At 44.5% G+C, this 18,866-nt stretch overlaps 1 protein-coding gene across 1 annotated transcript in view; it reads left to right on the top strand.

Annotated features, from left to right (window-relative positions):
• The window catches only part of LPP (LIM domain containing preferred translocation partner in lipoma), a 255,865-nt gene that overhangs the window by 52,656 nt on the left and 184,343 nt on the right, over positions 1-18,866 (top strand). The window contains exon 3 of the mRNA XM_084212312.1: positions 1,752-1,953. Coding sequence (XP_084068438.1) covers positions 1,761-1,953 — 193 coding nt within the window. The 5' untranslated portion in view covers positions 1,752-1,760. The remainder of the gene's footprint in view (positions 1-1,751; positions 1,954-18,866) is intronic.

Below are 18,866 nucleotides of genomic sequence, written 5' to 3'. Positions count from 1 at the left end.
CCACAGGGGCTGCTGTTGGTGATGGGAAGTGCCAGGCAGTGGGACCATGGTTTGTGTGCCTTCAGCCCCCCCCACCCTGTTGTGACTGGTTTCCTCTCCTGCCGTGTGGGGAGGACCTGCCTTTCACTTCTTGCTTTCAGAATGATGCTCTGCACTCTTACTGTGGGTTGGACAGCAGGCCTGTGAGGGAGAAAAGTCACGTCCTTGCAGCTCAGCCTTGGATACATCTCCGGGCTGCTCCTGCCAGGCTCCTGTCTGCCTTATTTCTAGGCAGCTCCAGTGCCTTCCTTTCAGTGGTATGGGATGCCTAGTGCAGCAGGTTCACTTACTGGTGGTAGGAATTGTGAAACCACTGTCTGCACATCGAGCAGTCAGACTGCATGGCCAGGAAGAGACAGAAGTGTTAGGACTGATGTTTGGCACTTGCCAGTTCCTCTCTCACGCAAGGAGTGATGCAGGTGGAAGATGACCAAAAATTGTCACCTCCCAGTGTTGGGCCAGACATTGGGGCTTAAAGTAGAAATTACTCCTCAAGCAGGAAACTGTTCTTTGAAGTAAATTTACTGGTTGGAATAAGCGCACTTGTGTATCCATCAGTTTTAACAGTCATTGCTCTTAGCTGGAGGTGCCTACCTTGTACTACCATGTGGAGATCTTGATCCTGTCTCTGGCACTGATCCTTTTCCATGATGAAATCAAATCTTTTCTGATGGGGTCACAGGTGCCTGCTGGTTTTCTTAGCCTTAAGGGGGTTCTGACACATGCACAAAGTAGCGTACGGGCAGAAGCAACAGGGTGCTCAAGAGCTGCAAAATTAGCGTTGACTTTTGTCTGTGTGGGATCTTCATTTCTCCATCAAATCTCAAATCCAGCTCCATTGGACCATCTGATGGTACTGTAGGACTATCATGGCTACCCAGCGAGTGTGGTTTGTGTGTGGTGAAAAACACTTGTTCATTGGAATTAGCAGGATTTTTATGGGCAACATTTTCAGCAGCATCTGAACCCAGTTCTCAAAAGTGATGTAGGCTTTTAAGAGGCCACAGCCAAGATTTTCATAAATAAGTAATGATTTGGGCTGCCTCTGTTTTTTGTTACACAAGTCTAAAAGGAGCTTGGTTGTCAGGGGTTGTGAGATTCTGGCATTTATTCAAAATTGACATGCTTTTAAAATGTCTTAAGCTGGGCATTCAGAAATGGAGGCATCAAGAATGATTAGCTACTTTTGAAATCTGTTTTCTTATAAGTCTGAATGAAAATCACTGGGGCATGGGGTCCTAAATGACATGTGAAAAAGTGCTAAAAGTGTATTTTGGAAGTGCGTACGCCTATCTGTGACTAGACTTGTCCCCAGAGCACCTGCACTGTTGTACATTAATGTACTCAAAAAGGCCTAACAGGGAAAGGCAAATACATCACTACTGTGCTGAATGCAGGGTGGGATTGATGGGCTGCTTCAGGGTATCAGCCTGTCACTGTTCTGGTTTGAAGAGGAAAATAGCAATGATTTTTGCAGGTACCAACAATAGCCTGATCAGTAATTCTGACCTGCTGGGGAGAGAAAGACAAATTTGCATCTAAAGTCCTATGTGTTAGGAACAACATATTTGAAGTTAAGCATGCACCAGTTAAACATGTTTTGAAGGTTTTGTAGGATTGATTTCACAAACCAGAAGAATAGTAAGATTGCAGCTGTTGCTTTCCCAGCCTAAATTCCTAATGTTTGTGTGACTCTCTTTGTGTCTCCTCAGACCTGAAGCATGTCCCACCCATCTTGGCTGCCACCCAAGAGTACCAACGAGCCTGTTGGCCACGTTACTGCAAGGATGGAGACCACACACACCTTTGGGACTCCCAGCATCTCCGTGTCCACCCAGCAGACCCCAAAGAAGTTTGCGCCTGTGGTCGCCCCCAAACCAAAGTACAACCCATACAAGCAACCAGGAGGTGATGGTGAGTATTTATTTTCTAGGAAGGAACCACAACTGCCTCGTTCAGAGGAACTGACTGCTAACACAGGCTGTTCTTGATTTGCTCTTTGTTGGTGAGTTTGTGAGAGCCTCCCCTTGTCAGGTCATTCAAATCAAGAAGGATGTGAAGGTATCTCTTCCCCTTGCTCTGGCTAGCTACTCTCCTGAGAAGTGCAGGGCTGGGGGAGGATTTGAGGACAGATCTTTCTCAGTTCTAGTTGAAAGCAGATGGCCCATGTCCAGGACTTGTACTTTTCAAGGGGTTTTGCTTGTTTGGTCCCTGCTGGCACGTGATGATTCAAGGAGCTTGGGCTCAAACAACCCTTTTCAGTATTGCTTCTTTCACCCCAGCACAGGGGAATGCTTTACAAACAAGGGGTTGATCTGTGGAATATAAGTGTAATTGGAAGTGATGGGGCATAAATTTGGCCAGTGAGTCTGGAAGTGTTTTCTCTCCAGTCTGCTGCATGGACTGTTTTAGTTTTAGTTCAGTTTAGTTCTTTCCCTCTACTATGGAACACTCTTGAATATTAAATAATTGGGAAGGTATTTAGATGACCATTGCAATGGTTTCTGGAGTGGTTATGTCAGCAAAACAAATGCCTGCCAGTCACTGTGTGTCAGCCTTCCTCTACTTCTTGCTGTGAAAGTCCTCCTCTCTGGATAAAGCTGAGCAGCAAGGGTGGGATTTGGGTTCCTGGCTTGTGAACACATGGAGGGGAGTAGGAGTGCATGGCTGGGAGCACCCCTGGAACTTGCAACTGGAAACCTGCAAGTTGGAGCACCTGGTATGCCCCTGGCTGACAATGGAGAGTTTGTGATGGAACTGCAGCAGAAACAAGTGAAAGCCAAGGATTTTAGGAGAGATTGGTAGCTATTTTGACAGAGCATGACATTTCTATTCTGGTGATTTACTGTAGGTAGAAATGGAGGGAAGTTCTTCCCCTCCTCCTCTTCAGTCTTTCTCCAAAGAAAAGCTCAGCTGTTTTCAAGAAAATGGCCAAACCAGCTTTTGTATTTGGTTTGGGATGCTCTACATTGTTCCTTCATCACTTTTTTCTCTTTTATGTTGAGTACAATAAGATAAATATCACCTGTATATTTTTTCCTCTTTCTGCTCTATCTTTTGGAAGTGTATACATTTTCAGGAACACTGCAAAGTAATGGAAAAGAGAAAGAAAAACAAAGCAGCATATTAAATCTTACACTTGAGTGATTTTCTAAAGTTAAGGACATTTTATAGGAAAGTTGGAAAAGCCTGATGAGTGTTTTGGGTATTTTTTGTCTGCCGCTCTAACTTCGGAGAATTCAGACCGAAAAAAGAAAATGTGTTGGAGGGGGAAAAGCAAAGTCATATGCACCTGTTCTGCTGCCTTCCATAAGAAAACCTAGTGAGAAATAGGAAAAGAAAGACATTTGGAATTTAAAAAGTAAAAAATAATCCATTTCTGAAATGCAAAGAAAATGTCACCTTCAAGTCAAGTGGAAGTTCTTATTTTTCTAATTCTCTTGCAATTAAAAATAATAATGGAATATGGCCCTTTTTTTCTAGGAAATCTCTTCTTGATCAGTCAGAATTTTTTGTGTGAAAAAGGTCAGTATGTCTTAATTGTCAGTGTTTTAGTGATGGTAGGTCTAATTGTATGTGACTTAGGAACATTATCACCTTCTAAAAAAATCCTGTGTTTCTTGCCATTTGTGGAAGGCAAACATTTCTCATGTAAGCCAGAGTTCCTGGTCCTGCAAGCAGTCAGGCATTGCTGGGTCTGCTGGGAACCAGGAGACATTTGGGAGCTTCCAGAGGACTTTCAGTGCCAGTCCCTTGTCTTGTCTGACACTGGGCTTTTAGAGATCCCATCATGATCTGACAGGCCTGGAAGAGCTAAGGGTTGGCCAAGACCTGGTCAGAGGTAGGCTTGGTGATGTGACAACATGCCTGCAGCTTTAGCTAATCCACTTCAGAGGGTGACACGCTGCCGGTTGCTGTCAGCAGCCTGTGCAAAGCCATTACCACCCATATATAACTCTGAGAACACGAGGCTCCGGGGATCTGGCAGGCAAGGGCTGGGGGGGCAGTGAGAAATAGCTAGCCCCAAGTGCTTCATTCACTTGCTATGGCTCTCTTCTCTCTTCCAGGCTCCCTAATTGTTTATTCAATGACCTCCCTGATTTCTCCAGCAATAATTCAGCCTGGGAGATGCCTCCAGGCCCCCCTGGTTCCCTGCTTACAGGGGCACTGCCATTTTGCCTCAGTTTGTCCTCAGCTGGATGCAGGTGTTTCCCACCTGGTTAGCTCTGAGTCTGTTGGTAGGGGAGTAGCAGCATCCCCTTGAACCCCAGTGTGTTTTCATCCCTCCTGCCCTGCCAAAGCTGTTTAACTGGAGGCACATGGGCTTCCCATGCATCCTTCTGCTGGAGATGGGTGGGAGCAGCAGCACTGCTCTGGGGAAGGGTTGTCCTGCTGCTGTTCTTAGTCAAGAAGTGGCTCTGCTCATTGCAGCCTTGGCTGCCCCAGCAGTGTCACTGGAATTGGCTCCCTGCAGCCTTTGTAGTATCTGGAATCTCTCTGGGGGGCTGGCAAATTCTGTTCCTGGTAATTTCTTCAGCTCTTTGCTCTTAATGCTTAGGAATGTGCATCCTCTGGCTTTGTGGCTCTTATTATTATTTTAGGTGTGTTGCTTGTACGTAGAGGGTCTGTCCAGCTGATCACATTGGTGGTTTTATTTCTTGATCATATTGAAAGTAGAGGGGAAAGACGCTGGAGAGAAAGACTGTGGAGCAAGTGCTGTGTGTACCCTCCTCTCCCTCTCATTTCCTACCAAAGCATTTCCTTAGTCTCACCTTGGCTTCAATTTTATTTTTTATTTCCTGATACCTGCACAAAACTCAGCCAGAAGGTGATGATTAAAAGCTGCTTAATGGAACTTTAACAGAAGGTTAGAAATGGTTACATGACTGAAACAAAGTGAAATGGCAGCAGCCCGCAGTTTATAAACCAGGAACATTTTACTGTGATTTGAAGCACTCAAGGCATGTGTTCAGACCACTGAAGTAGCAATTTTCCTGGTGCTGCCAGCCCCCCTCTGTGCTGTTTGCCATGCTGAGTTGCTGCAGCTTGTTTCACACCAGATTTATCCACTCATCAAAGCAGAGACCATGTCTTGCTCTTGCAGGGATCTGCCTGGGGGCCCCTGGGTATGACTGCAGTAGTGGTAGAAGTAATGATCGTGATGGTAATCATCATCAATAAGACCCAAGCCCTGCTTAGCATTCTGCACAGATCTCGGCCATGCAGGCCGCCCAAGAGGCAGGCTCAGCCTGTTTGGATAGGTCCTTCCAGCACCTGCTGTGGTCTGGACTGTGTTTCTGGAGGATTTAGTGCTGCCACTCCCCACTGTGATGCTTTGCAGGGGATTAACCTTGCCTGATCCTGCGAGGTGTGAGCATCACAGTTCCTGGGAAGTGCTGGTGCTCATCATCTTACAGAACTCTGTATTTACCCCACAGAGAGAGGAGAGGAGAGCTAGACAAGCTTGGGGAAGATGTTTATCTACAAGGTGAACAATTGTGAATTGGCAGGAAGTGTGAATTGGCAGCTGAGGAATTAGGCTGGAAATCAAAATTACATGTCCATGCATCTGAGCAGAAGCTCTAAGAGTTTAACTGGGGTCAGGGGTAGTCTTTGGATGGAGCTAGATGTGTCTGAAGTTTGACAGCATCTTCTCTTCATGCTGGGATAAGATGAGTCCTGAGATAGATGAGGCATCAACCAGCTGTGGGTCCTGACAGTCTGCTTCTCAAATATTTGGCTTCTTTCTCTATGCTCATGTCTTTGGTATTGCCTGCCCCCTCCCTCTTTTCCTCAGTAGACACTGTCCAGCATTGTGCACAATGGGTTTTGTCCTACACCAAAAATCTCTTAAAGAAACTAAGATCTTTTTTCTGAGGAGTTGGTATTAATTTTGTTTCATTTGAAAGCAGTGGTTGCCCCATCATTTAGAGTGCTCAGGGTCAGGTTGGACAGGGCTTTGAGCAACTTTTGTTTAGTGAAAGATATTCCAGCTGATGGCAGGGGCTTTGGATTGTATTGTTTTTCAAGGTTTTACCAATCCAAACCTTTCTGTGGTTGCCCTTCCTCCTTTTCCTGCCACTTACTTCTCTCTTGCTCTCCAGCTTTTAGACTTAAATTGGTATTTCAGCATCTTCAACAGAGCTGGAGCATTAGGGAAACACTGCCACACTGCTTTGCTGGGCTCAGGGAGATAGAAAGGATTTATAGCTTGCAGATGAAGCAAATTCCATCTTTGCCTTAGTTCCAGAAAATGGGGCCTCACCCTGAAGGGCAGACTAAAGAGGTGTCTGGTGTGAGATTGGTGATAGCTGATCTGCTGGCTTAGTGCCTGCTACTGTGGGGCTGCTGGGCTGGCACTGGGGCTTCTAAGGCCAGAACTGGGGGCTTCAGAAATGAGAAATGTGTAAAATCTGTTGTCAGCCAGAGGTACTCATAAGAGCCTGAGTCAGGGCCACTGGCTGGCTTCGGAGCAGTGAGTGACAAACTTTGCAGTGGGAGTTGCCTTTTGGTTTGGATCCTTTTGGTCTGAATCTTGTCTTGGTAACCACAAAAGTTCTTTCCCCCCTTGGTTCCAAATAAAGCTCTGCAAGTCCAGCAGAAACAAGACTGTGCTCAAGCAGGTGGAGCGCAGGGGTGAGCTGGGGAGGCTCAGCTGGATTTCAGGGCTGGGCTTCCCAGTCCAGCATTTGTGAGCACTGGTGCAGCTCCCTGGGGATTGAATCCACCTCCTCTGCCACTGTGTACAGTCACTTCTAGGATGATTTCATGGTGGTAGGGAAGAAAATGAGTCCATCCTTGCCTACCAGGAAGTGCCAGATCATTGAATGGCTCCCAGGAGGTCACCTGCTCCTGCAAAGATGATTCTTTCCACTCCCTAAAAACCAAATCTGTCCTATTCTTGCAATGTCTGTTCATATGAGCAGGACCATGTGTTTTCCTCAAGCTGCCTGAGACAGCCCACAGGAGTTGAGATGCTGCAGTGCCAGCCCTGGTTAGAAAGGGATGTGCAGCAGCATCCCTCACAGGGCAGTCACTCTGTTTGTGGGGCTGCCCAGGGCTTGGAGGCGCTTCTGTGTCACACTGTGGGGCTCTCAGGACATGCTTTACAAAATTAGCCACATTAGTTTATGCTGTTGGGTACTTCTAAATTCAGTATTTATTAGTGCTGATGTCTTTCTTTCTAACTGCCATCTTTGGTGAATATAGTATCTGCAGAAACACTTCATATGGATTTAATAATGGCAACTCAACAAAGGGATGAGACTCAAAGCAATATCCTCCTTTCTCCTCCCTTTCCTTGGGCACCTTTCAGATATGGTGAACAACAGGTCTCATGGGAAGGCCTTTGAGGTTTTAACTGCCTTTTTAAAAAACCATCTCCTTCCATTTTCCTTGGTTGGAGGAGTGGGCAAATGAGCAGGACCAGCTGCAGGGCAAGGCTATGCCATGGACACCAGTGTGTGTTCCTGAGCCCAGCTGATCCAGGTTTCCCAGAGCTTGACTCTCTGTGCCCTCCTCTTCTTTATGGGTGTGGAAGCTTTTGAGTGCTGGTGATTTATGTTCTGCTATGTCTGTAGGGGACTGGGGCCATGAACTATCAGGCTGTTTGTTGTTTTGCTGTTATGTTTAGGGTTTTTTTTTCCAGGCAGATATACCTAGTGGGTTTTGTTTACAGCAGCTGCTATCAGTAGCTCTGTCTTAATTTTTGAAGCTTGGGTATGGATTTATTGGACTAGACACCCTGTGTTATAGCTGTGCTGTTCCCTGCTCTGCAGTCTTTGACAGTTCAGAGAAGCCAACAAGGTCCAGAGTCTATTCATTATTTGTATTGAGAGCCCTGAAAGAATAAATTCAGGCTGACCTGAAAGATTCTGTGTTTTTTTTAGTTGTTGTTTTTTTTTTTTTTCTTTTCCCTGGTTGCCTGTGCTGGTTCTGTTCCATAGCAGGAGGAGTTCCCACTTGTGGGAGGGCTGTGTTGGCTGAGGGGTGTTGTACCTGCTCCTTGAAGTATCTCAGGAGCTTCTGCAATGCTGTGCTGGTTGCTGGAGGAAGGCTGGGGTGCAGGCACAGTCTCATCCATGCTGCTGTGGTGGTTCACAAAATGTCAAGTCAAGCCACCAGGTTTTATTAAGTATTCTGACCATGTTTTTTTAGAATTACAATGCATGTGCATTGTTCAACACTAGCTTCAGATAATGCAGTTATCCAGAACCGGACAGCTAGCAGGAGCAGGCTGTCTTGCATATGTTAGGAGTTATGCCTGTGGACCATTGCTAGTGCCCAGATGAGGCATGGGAACACGTTGTTACTCTGAACTGAGTCCTGGGAGTACCAGAGTATTTGCAGTGGGATCTGCTGGTCCCTCTCTTGCTCCTCATCTCTGCCACTAGCTGAAAAATAATCATTGATGCTTCATGGCGGAGGCAGTGTCTCGGTGGTGGGACAAAAAGATAGGCTGAGAAGTGCTCTAACAATTTTCTGGTCCCATCAATTGCTGTGGATGATGTGGTCCCATCCCTCACAGCACTGAGCTCATGGAGTTGAAATGTGGAGTGAATAAAGAGGTGACCTTGCTGTTGCAAGTCATCCTGACTGGGCCTGACCACAGCCCCCACGTTAGTGCTTGTTTCTTAGAAAAAGCTTTTTTAAAGGGCATATTATAAACTTTTAAAGTCTTTCTTAATCCTTCCCTCATTTTTCTATGTGTTTCTTGTGCTGAATGAGATGGAGCAGATGAAGCAATAGTTTATTCATTAGTGTTGGAGCTGCATCATCCACAGGCTCTTAGAAAACGCAGCTGGTGAAAATGATCTTGAAACTCCAGGCCTCTTTGTGGTGGGCTTGCTACCTTCACACAAAAGCATTTAAGGCACAAGCAAAGCCCCTGAACACTGCAGAATGAATGGGAAGTGGGGGTTCCCAGCTGTGAACCGGTTTGGGACACCCTTTGGGAAGTGTCCATTGATTTCTCTCGAGCACATCTTCTCTCCTGTTGGTTAAGAACCGAGTGAAAGCAGTTGGAAATGAGTGGTGGCTCTCATTTGTGTAAAACTGGATTTAAACTGCCCCAAGCAAGCTGGGCCATGTTGAAGAGGAATGGGACCAAGCTGGTGCCTTTGTGCCTGGGCAGTGTTGCTCCACTCAATAACTTCTGAGTTACAGGCAGAGGGATTTTTGCCCAGTTGTCCCCAGCACAGTGACCAGAGTCAGGACCTGTGAGTCTCACCAGTGGGAATAAACTGGCTCTGTGTGGGGCCTTCTGTCTTGTAAGCATTCATCCCAAAAGTTGTTTTGTTGGATAACAGTGTCTGCATCTGCTTTTTTTTTTTTTTTTTTGCCAGAGACAAATCCATAGAACTGTGTCTTGGCTTTGCTCTCAGGATGAGCATTTTCTTTTTTGAAATACCAGCTCAGGGAAAGGCCTGGGAAGAATGCAGCATAAAACAAGTGCATAAAAACTGTTATTGAACTAGTATACTTATCTGTAGTTCACAAAATGTCAAGTCAAGCCACCAGGTTTTATTAAGTATTCTGACCATGTTTTTTTAGAATTACAAATATTAAATTTTCACAGGCTCTGGAACACATTGCCTCTTGTTTGGGAACTACTTGAAGTTGTGCCTAGCCTTGGGTTTCATTCTGATGAGTGAGCTTATATTTTCTCAGTTATTTGGTATCATAAAGCAAACATTGCATTTCTCAGCAGGTAGATTCTTAATTTTTTTTTTTCTGCCCTGACTATTTTTTCTCATTTTCTTTTCTCCTGTCTGTCTGTTCTTCCAAGATACTATATTTAATTTTTCTACTTCATTATTTCAAACAACAAATAGTGATTCATCTTAGCAGTGGCCTGCTCTGTGAACCACAATAGTTTGGGTAGGATAAAGAAAACGGGCAAAAAAGGGAAGGGAAAAAGAGAAAGAGAAGACATTTCTGACATACTGAAATGGAAGGGAAGTATCATTTAATAACTTGAATTGCAAACGTCTGTCATCAACCATATCAAACCTTCTGTTAAACAGATAATGTTTGTCCTGTATGTAGTTTTACAGGGTTGTGGTGCCCAGTCAAAGCAAAAGAGCAATGCTAATGCAGAAATAGCTTGAATTCAAGCAGGCAGCACTCTTCCCTTTTATTTTAATCTGAAATGTTAACATCCTCCAGATGCTAGTCAGTGAAATAATAACAATTGTTATACAATAGTTAATAGTCTAGTAATTTTTTTTTTTTTTTTGCTGTTCTTCACACAATACTGGAAACTAACTATTACAGTAAAGGATTATATGTATGCTTTTCCTTTTCTCTGCCTAAAGCTTTTTTATTTTGCCAGGCTGAGTCCTGCTAAATCAGAGCAACCAGTAAATGTCTTTGGATTATATTACAGGTTGGTGTAATAAAAGGTTGGAAGAATGAATGAGCCACTCTTGAAGCCACAGAAGCTGTACTTGTGGCCAAGGAGCAGGCTTTTCTAGCAGTGAATCCTACACAATTACAATTTGGACTAAATATACCAGTCCTGAAGTGTTTGTTGCTAAGCAAAGCATGTTTAGATGGACTTGGCACAGGAGTTGAGGGTCGGTGAGCAGGACTGAGAATCCTGTGGCTCTGCTTTGCCCGGGGAGGGTGATTTTGCAGGAGATGAGCAGGGATCAGCTCTAGATCCTAATAAGCAGAAAGTTTCCTACTATCTGAAAATTCCCCTTCTGACTTCTTCTTTAACCAGCACGCATACTGCAAAGTCACAGCTGGGGAATAAAGTGCAGGAATGCTCCAGGGGCTCAACTGGGGATTTACCCAAACTATTTGAGGAGCTGAAGTGCAAAAGACTCACATGTCTCATCCAAGTCTTAATTCCTGTGATGACAATGACTAAGGAAAGGTTTTGGTTTCATCTAGATACGACTCCAATCATAAAGCCAAGCCTGCTGTTAAGGGCTGGGGGGTAGAAATTGCACTGTCATGACAGCTGGCATTTGTTGTGCCAGGCATTGAATTTATGGGAAACGACATGGAGATGAGGAAGGAACCTGTGCTCTGGGTCATCTCTGTTACAAGACCCACTTGAGAAGTTTTATCAACTGGTGTTTCTTAATACTCTGCACTGTCTGTGGTGTGAGGGTGTGCCCAGGGGTCCTGACGCAGGAATTGTCCTGAATGAGCTGGTGGGAGGAGAGGAGGCCCTCAAGAGTATGAAAATGGTACCAAAACAGTGTGGGTAAGCACAGTCTTTTGAAAGTAGGTTTAATAGAAGAAAGTATAGAAGTTTGAAATTTATGTTACAAAAAGTGAAGCGATGAGGGTTGAATTCTTACTAAGTGGAGACTAACAGTCTGAGGTTGGTGGCCCCATTCTTAGAAAACCAGTTCATTGGTTCTCAACAAAATCAATGTTCCTCAACTTTTTGCCCCGTGTACCCCTCAGTACAAGCTCTCAATTTGTGCTCCAAATTTCCTATCTCCTCCACTGGCTCCATCCCCTATTCTTTTTTGCACAGGACACAGTGCCAGGCTGTGGCTGCTGCTGCAGGAACTGGGAGCCTCTTGGGCATCTTGGAACTGCTGGACACCTACAGCTGGATCTATTTCCATCTGCTTTCCTTATCCAGAGCAATCCAGCTCTTTGCAGGACCAGCTCACCTCTTAGCCCCTCAAGTGTCACAATCAGCTTTGCAACGTGCCGTCAGACCCTTCAAGGGAAGGTTCTGACCCAAACTGTGCTGTGTATTTGCAAAGTTTATTTTTCAAGAAGGTGAAAAGGTGTAATCGTTATTCCTAGGCCACTTCTTAGGAAGGGTAAGAAAAGGAAAGTTGCTCAGTGAGGATGCAGTAACACCATTCTGGCTGTCAGACAGTGAAGCACAGGAGGTAAAAGTCAATTCTTCTCCCTTCCCAGTCCTGTGATTTAAAATGTTTGAATGTGCACTTCAGAAGCTGGGGAAGTAAAAGCCCCCAGTTGTGCCTGGAGACTCTCCAAAGGCCATGGCGAGCGAAGGGGCTGCGGAGTGTTAATACAGTCCATCATTTTGTAACAAGGCCGATGTTCTTGTATGAGCCGTGTCAGGCTGTTGTCTGCGCGCTGTCTTTGCTGATCACAGTAATCGGGTCATAAGAGAGGGAGAAGTAATAGCGCGTCTCTTAGCAACCAGCCCCAGGAGAAAGAGAAAATTACTCAAACAGACTATCCAGCCAGGGAAGTAGAAAGATGAAATTTTCTGAAAGTCTGTTGGAAAGTGCTCAGGGACATAATTCTTTTATGTGTGAGATCCTTACAGGCTGGATCCAATGGTATCAGACGCGTTTTTTTCCCCTTGTTGTCTTTCTGGTAAACTTTTATTTTTAATTGGCCTCAGAAAAAAAAAGGGGGAGAACTCGGTGAAGCAGACACATTTTGAAAACATAAGGGACAGATTTTTGTAGTTTTGACAATGCCAAGGAGGAAGGAGGGGAGGTCAGTGTGTCTCAGGCAGGAGATGAGGGGAGCCTCTTATCTCTGTGCGAGTGCTTTGAATGCTTCCCGTGTCACTGCGAGCCAAAGCGTGCTGCTGTATCTGCCAACGCTGCAGTGGCATGTGCAAAACAAACTTGTAGGGTCTCCATTGCATTGCACAGGGTGTCATGTCTCATGATTGTCACAGACTGTGAGCTGTGATGATTGACAGCTTGGCAGAGAGCTGGACCTGACCTGCTCTCAGTGGCTGAGAGGCCAGGCAGGGCAGGTGCTGCTTGAGTTCCTGCCAGCAGCCTTTTTCTCATTATCCTGGTTTTTTGTCCCATCTAAGCTACTTGTTTGTGTAAGACATGTAGGGAAACATCTCTCAGGCCTTCTCAAGGACCATTTGGCCAATGTTGGCCCCAGGTCTCAGAGGGAGGGCAGTGGTAGGAGCAGTCCGGAAGTCAAAGTAATAAATTGAAGCATTTGCAGCTTGTGTGTGGGATGGGGACAAGTATGTGTGCTTGTATCTTATATTTTCAAAATTTTCATTCCAAAAGTTGTCCTCCTGTGGTCAGCTGGTCTGCATCCTCCCCAGTGGGGTATGTTGGCTCCTTAGGGAAGGGGACCTGGCCTGGCATGGTCTGCCCACCCTTGCTAAGCAAGGCCATAAATATGTGTGTGTTTAATGAAAAGAAAGTGAAATACTCTAAAATGGTTGTGAGGGCCCCATTTTGTGGTTGCATCCTTAAAACTATTGCAGGGACAAAATCTTTTTGAAAGCTTGGCTTAGTCTCTGGCTGAGAAGACATAAGGGCACTGTTGCTTGTGTGGAGAGGAACAGGCACTGATCCAGCTACTAGTCCATGCCCTTCTTCTGCTTTTGTGTGCTCTGTGATACCAGGACATGTCTAGTTTATGCAGGGGGACCAGCTCACTTCTGCAGGTGATGGTTTGACTATCAGTAACAGATCTACTTGCAGATTCATGTGGTTTACTGAAGGGTACAGCCATTTCCCCAAATGGGGATCCTGGACAGTTGGGTACAAGGTTTGGGCTGATCTGGATGGCTGTGGTTGAGTTGTTGTTGGTACCTGGGTTCATTCAAGTCTTGCTAAGGAGCCTTGGAGACAAGGCTGACTTCAATGTCTTATCCTGGAAATAATCTGTAGAAGAGAGGAGAGAAACCCCAACCTTGCAGCTGCACAGAATATCTTAGAAGCAACATCTATTACTGTCAAAGAAAAGTGAGATAAGGAACACTATTAATTGTGACTTCTTCCAAGAAAATCATAGAGACTGCTGCTTTGCTGTCTTGTCATAAAGAAGAAAGACTTTTTTCCTTAAAAGTTTAGTAATTTAAGAATTCCCTTGCTATTTTTGTGAGTACCAGTAAGTGATGTTCCCTGGAAATTTTCCCCCAACTCTATAAATACCACCCCAGGGCTTACAGAAGTGACTCAGTTTGGGAAGTCAACACCAAGCACTTCCTCAGCACAGCCTGGCAGCCCCCCAGCCAGAGCGCACAACTTCTTCAAAACTGCTAATTGGTTGTTAATCTGCAGTGCAGTTTGGCTTCTTCTTGAAAACTGAATTCCTGTTGCTCATTCTGACCTTCCTGTCATGTTAGGGATGATGGCACAGGGGGCAGAAAAGGCTGAGGCACAGTTTGAGTCTGGAAAGTTGTAATTGGTATTTTGAGGTGCCACCTTTTCTCTGGATAACAAGCTCATTGAATGACCCCATCTGACAGATAGATGAAATGCTTCTAATTGCCATATCTCACTGTCCTGGGACCAAGATTATCTCACAGACCTTGCTTTTGTAATTGGGCCTTTTCTTCCTTCCCATTGCACTTTTGACATCACTTTTGTACCAGCTGGGCACAAATAGAGCCATTTGTAATTCTTTGTGTGGTGCCCAAGGAGAAATAGAACCTGGCTTACTGAATTAATTCTACAGGCAGAGGGGGAAAATTACACTGGGAGCTCAGGTCTGACACAGCTGTCTTAGGCAAAAATCACTTTATAAAGACAAGAGGCAGTGCATGAGGGAAGTGTGAGTTGGGTAAAATCACAGCTGCTCTGTATCTCCTCTGGTATCAGCATGGCCAGGATACCGTGCAGTTAATGCATGAAGCATTGCAGTATCTTCCTCATCTTCTGCTTATTCCATCAGTGCCTTAGATTTGAATTAAACTCACAATTGATCTCTTCTTGTTAACCCGTCCTTGCCCACAGTGATCCTGCAGAGTCTGACTCTGTAACCCTTTTCTACAGCCGAAAAATCAATTGTGTGTGTGACAGAATACTTGACCGACTCCTCTTGGTGCATCAGGCGCTCAGCCTGTGTGTGTGTGTGTAAAAATGGGACATGGGCCCTCAAGAGGGAGAGATGACCTTGGGGCAGCAAGGGCTGGGGGATCTCTGGCTGCCAGATCTCTAGGTTTTGTTCAATTGTTTACATCCCTTATTAGGGTCAGGAGTCTTTCAGACTTAGCTGCAGGAACAATTGGTTTGGCTGAACCTGAAAACTTAGGATAATTAAAACATTTCTCCATGCCAGTAAACCATACTTATTGGATAGACAGAAAATACTTTAAATTTAGCAGCTAATCCGACACAAGGGATGTGATGCGTGACCACAGCTGAGATACTTCCTGCAAACAGAGTTGGACTTTTTAAACAAGAAATCTCCCAATCACCACGATTCCATTCTGAATATATGGTGTTTTCCTGAAAAATCATGGAGAGCTGCTAATGGAGGGTCCTTTTGCCTTTTTATGCTTTCTCATGTGGGAAGACCATATAATATTCCTGTTTCTGGTGCACATTTAGCACTGTCTCTTTGCATCCAAAAGCGCTCTGGCTAATGATCCCTTTTGCCTCAGTGAGAATGTGTTTTGTAACTGCAGTAGGGAAACAAATAAAAGAGAAATAAAGTAGCAGGGTGACTATTTTGGGAGATGAGCTTTCACTTGGTATGTTGATTTTCCAAAGAGATATGGCACATCCAGTACCTCGTGTAAGTTGACCATCCAGCATGGCATGGGACTGTGGAGTGGGAATATTCCATTTTAAGACTCTGTTGGGCAAGACACGGGCTCATGTTTGATGAATGTTGCCAACTATTTGAAGTGCTGTGAATTCGACCTGTGAAACTGGAGGCGGAGGTGACACAAGTAGGAGAATCTGGACCTAAATGTCAGGGCCTAAAGGTCACTTTTCATCAGAGCAAAGTGCAGTTGTCACCACGAATGTGGGGCTGCAGGAAGGGCATTGTGAGGCTCCTCGTCTGTTTGATCTACTGCTACTTGACCAAATATGCTTAGTTTACACTAAGGCCAGAGGGTTTTTTGTCTGAAAAACCTGTCTAGCTAATGTGGTTCTGATCTTAGGACTGAAACTCCCCCTTTTTTTGGCTTTTTTTGGGCTTTTTTTTCTCCTGGGGTCCAAGAGCTGTGAAGAAGTTTCTGGGTATTTGGGCAGTGACTGAGATAAAACTGAAATCAGAGCTTTCTCATGCAGCAATTCTGGCTCCATCATGCCCAGAGTAATGAAAGCTCTTTATGAGAGGAGCTGGAAAACTCATGAGGCATGAGAAGGAGCAGGAAGACGCATCTTATTTCTCTAAGCATTTAATTGTGAAATCTTTTCACTGCTTATTAAAATGATTAGTCAAGACTATTGGAAGGCAGTGAATGTCTATTTGTGGGAACTAGGGAAGGTTTGATCGTGTTAGATTTCTTACCTCCTTGTTTTCCTTCTCTATTGCAAATGGTAAATGATTAAAATGAGGGTGTATTTTGAAAAGAAGGTTTCTAAAGAGAGCTTGGAGGGTTCTGTCCTTGTTTGTTAATTATTTCATACAGAATAATCAACATTTGCAAGTGGCCAAGAAACAACAAAGCATTTGTTGGCTGTTCCCAATGCTTTAGCATGCTGTTTGGCAATAGAATATTGGTTTTGTCTGGTTGTCCCTCATTCAGTGGTACTGCAGGGCACATTTCCCTCTGACACTTGCACAGCCCAGCTGCTGCTTGGTTAGGTCAGCGATGGCTCCTCTGAGAGGATTTGTACAGAGGAAGACCTGAAGCCAGATACTTCTTGTCAGGGGTGGCCCACTAGAGCTGAGAAAAGGCTCAGCCTGTAAGGAAATAAAACACTCTTAGGTTTAGCCAGTAGCTCCAATTTTTATTGGGAATAATCTGCACCGGGACACAAATGTGTTTACTGTGAAAATGTCAGTTTTATATCACCATATCGATGTACTTTTAAAATATCTGTTGGGAAACAGGAGAATGGAGTTTTCTTTCTTTGATTGAATATTTTCCTGTTAAGGTTTGGAAGCTGTGGCCCAGGGGGCTTATTCACATCCTGTGCTTCAGCTGTGGGCTGATCTTCATGAACATGGGATTTGTTTCACGGTTGGCTGGCATGTGGAGATCAGGGACTGCTGGAGTCTCAGGGGGGAGCTTTGTGTTTGTAGCTCTCATATGAGTTAGCAAGTGGAGTAACGCTGGAAGCACTGTATTATCTTCAGGTCATCCTATTGCCTCCAGTGAATGTCACTGATCACAATTTTGTCACTTCCTAGTCACCCTGTGTGTGCTGGTAATGTTGAGAAGGCATCTTAAGCCCAAAGGGGGTTCTCACTGAGCTGCTCAGATCTTAGGATCAGGAGTGTTGTGCTTTCAGTGCAGGTGGGCTGGTGGATTTGTATGGGGCAGCTGCACAAAGCCCTCCCTGGGGGCTTGGGATGTTGCTTTTAACATAGTGGAGAAACCTGATCTATTTCTCATCATCTTGACGTGTTCTTCATCGACATTGGTACCTGATGAAGGAAGCACTGCCTCTCAGACTCCATTGACACGTCGTCTGTTGCCTGTCATCTCATAAATCTCCCTGTGAAGCTCTAAGTAAACACCCCTGGGTGGAATCAGCAGGTCATTTTTGTGGCATTTCTTGTCAACTAAACAATAATTCATTAAAAATTTAATGACTCTTTTGCTCTGGAGAGGGAAAAGAGAGAGCTGGCGCCTGCCTTTCAAGTTTCTGTCTTGTTTGGTGATTTTTGTTTTATTTTGGAGATCTTTTTATATTTTATTTTGAAGGAAATCAGGTTGATAAACTAAAAGAAAACCATCTTATTATGAAAAGCTTGAGTGCTTCTGAGAACATTTAAAACAAGGATGACTAGAAATGACCTTTCCATCCTGAAGCGAACTTTGAGCGTATTCTCCCTTTGGCATTTCTAATGATAGACTTTCCATCTGGTCTTTGCTTAAAAGCTAAGATGCAGCTTGGGTTTTTTCACATAAAGACTGTACATACTCTAAAATTAATCCTCTTGATCATTTCACTTCAGGGAGAGGAGTGCAGAAACACTGGGAATATTTGCTTATTTTTAGCAACTCCAGTCCTCCTGAGAGCAGATTCCTTTTGTCCCAGATAAAGTGGGTTCTGATTTTAGGGAACCCTGGATTTCCCTCTGCTTAAATTTGGGGAGATTATACCCTCTAGAGGAGATTTTTAATGAAAATTGAACACTTGTCAGTGACTCTGGTGGGATCTGAATCAATTGGGAGGGATTTGTGGTTACTTCAGCTACCCTGGGCAATACTGTAATTTCTAATGCTGGGAATTCCCTGCTCCCAGTTTCCCATAGTGATTCCCCAAAGCTGAATGTACAAGAGGGAAATCCTAGCAAAATGAATGCTTCAGGGAAGAATTGGGGATCTCCTGAGAGCTACCACTGCAACCATTTAGCCTCATTTCAGCAGAATCTTTGGGGAAAGTTCATAAACCAATCCTTTTGCTTAGCAAAGCATTTCAGCAAATGCCTAATTTGATACATGCTTTGTGAAGGCCCGTGGGACATAACATTTAAGAATGCACTTGAACTTAAGAGTGTAACTGAGCCCCTGCTGCATGCAAGCACGTGCATGCAGGAGGGGAATGTTTCTCTAGCTCACATGTAGGAACATCAGACAGCAGATTTAAATTTTTTTTTCTTCTTCCCTGTAATGCTGATTGCCACTGAACGTGTTTCCTCTCTCTGGGTTTTTTTTTTTTGGCTTTTTTTTTTTTTGTTTGGTTGGTTGGGTATTTTTCCTTATCATCCTTCTATTCAATGAAATGCTACAAAAATACATGTAGGTGGAAGATTACTGGTGAGCCATCCATTCCTCAAAAAAATTCCTCAATTTTTTCTGGTGGGAACAGCCAAAAGTAAGTTTGTTAGCAAAGTCACGTTTCTATCAGCGCTGCATATGTGGCATGCATAGCAAACAGATTTTCTGAGCATCAAGGAGGCTGCAGAACAGCAGATGTGCTTTGGGGCTTTTGGCAGGTAGATACTTTCTGAGGGCATTGGTATTTTTGCTGCAGGTTCTT

Source organism: Fringilla coelebs (genome assembly GCF_963513975.1).
Source record: "Fringilla coelebs genome assembly, chromosome: 10".
Lineage (NCBI taxonomy): Eukaryota > Metazoa > Chordata > Aves > Passeriformes > Fringillidae > Fringilla > Fringilla coelebs.
Note: the sequence above shows the minus strand (reverse complement) of the source record. Positions and strands in the feature narration are given on the sequence as shown.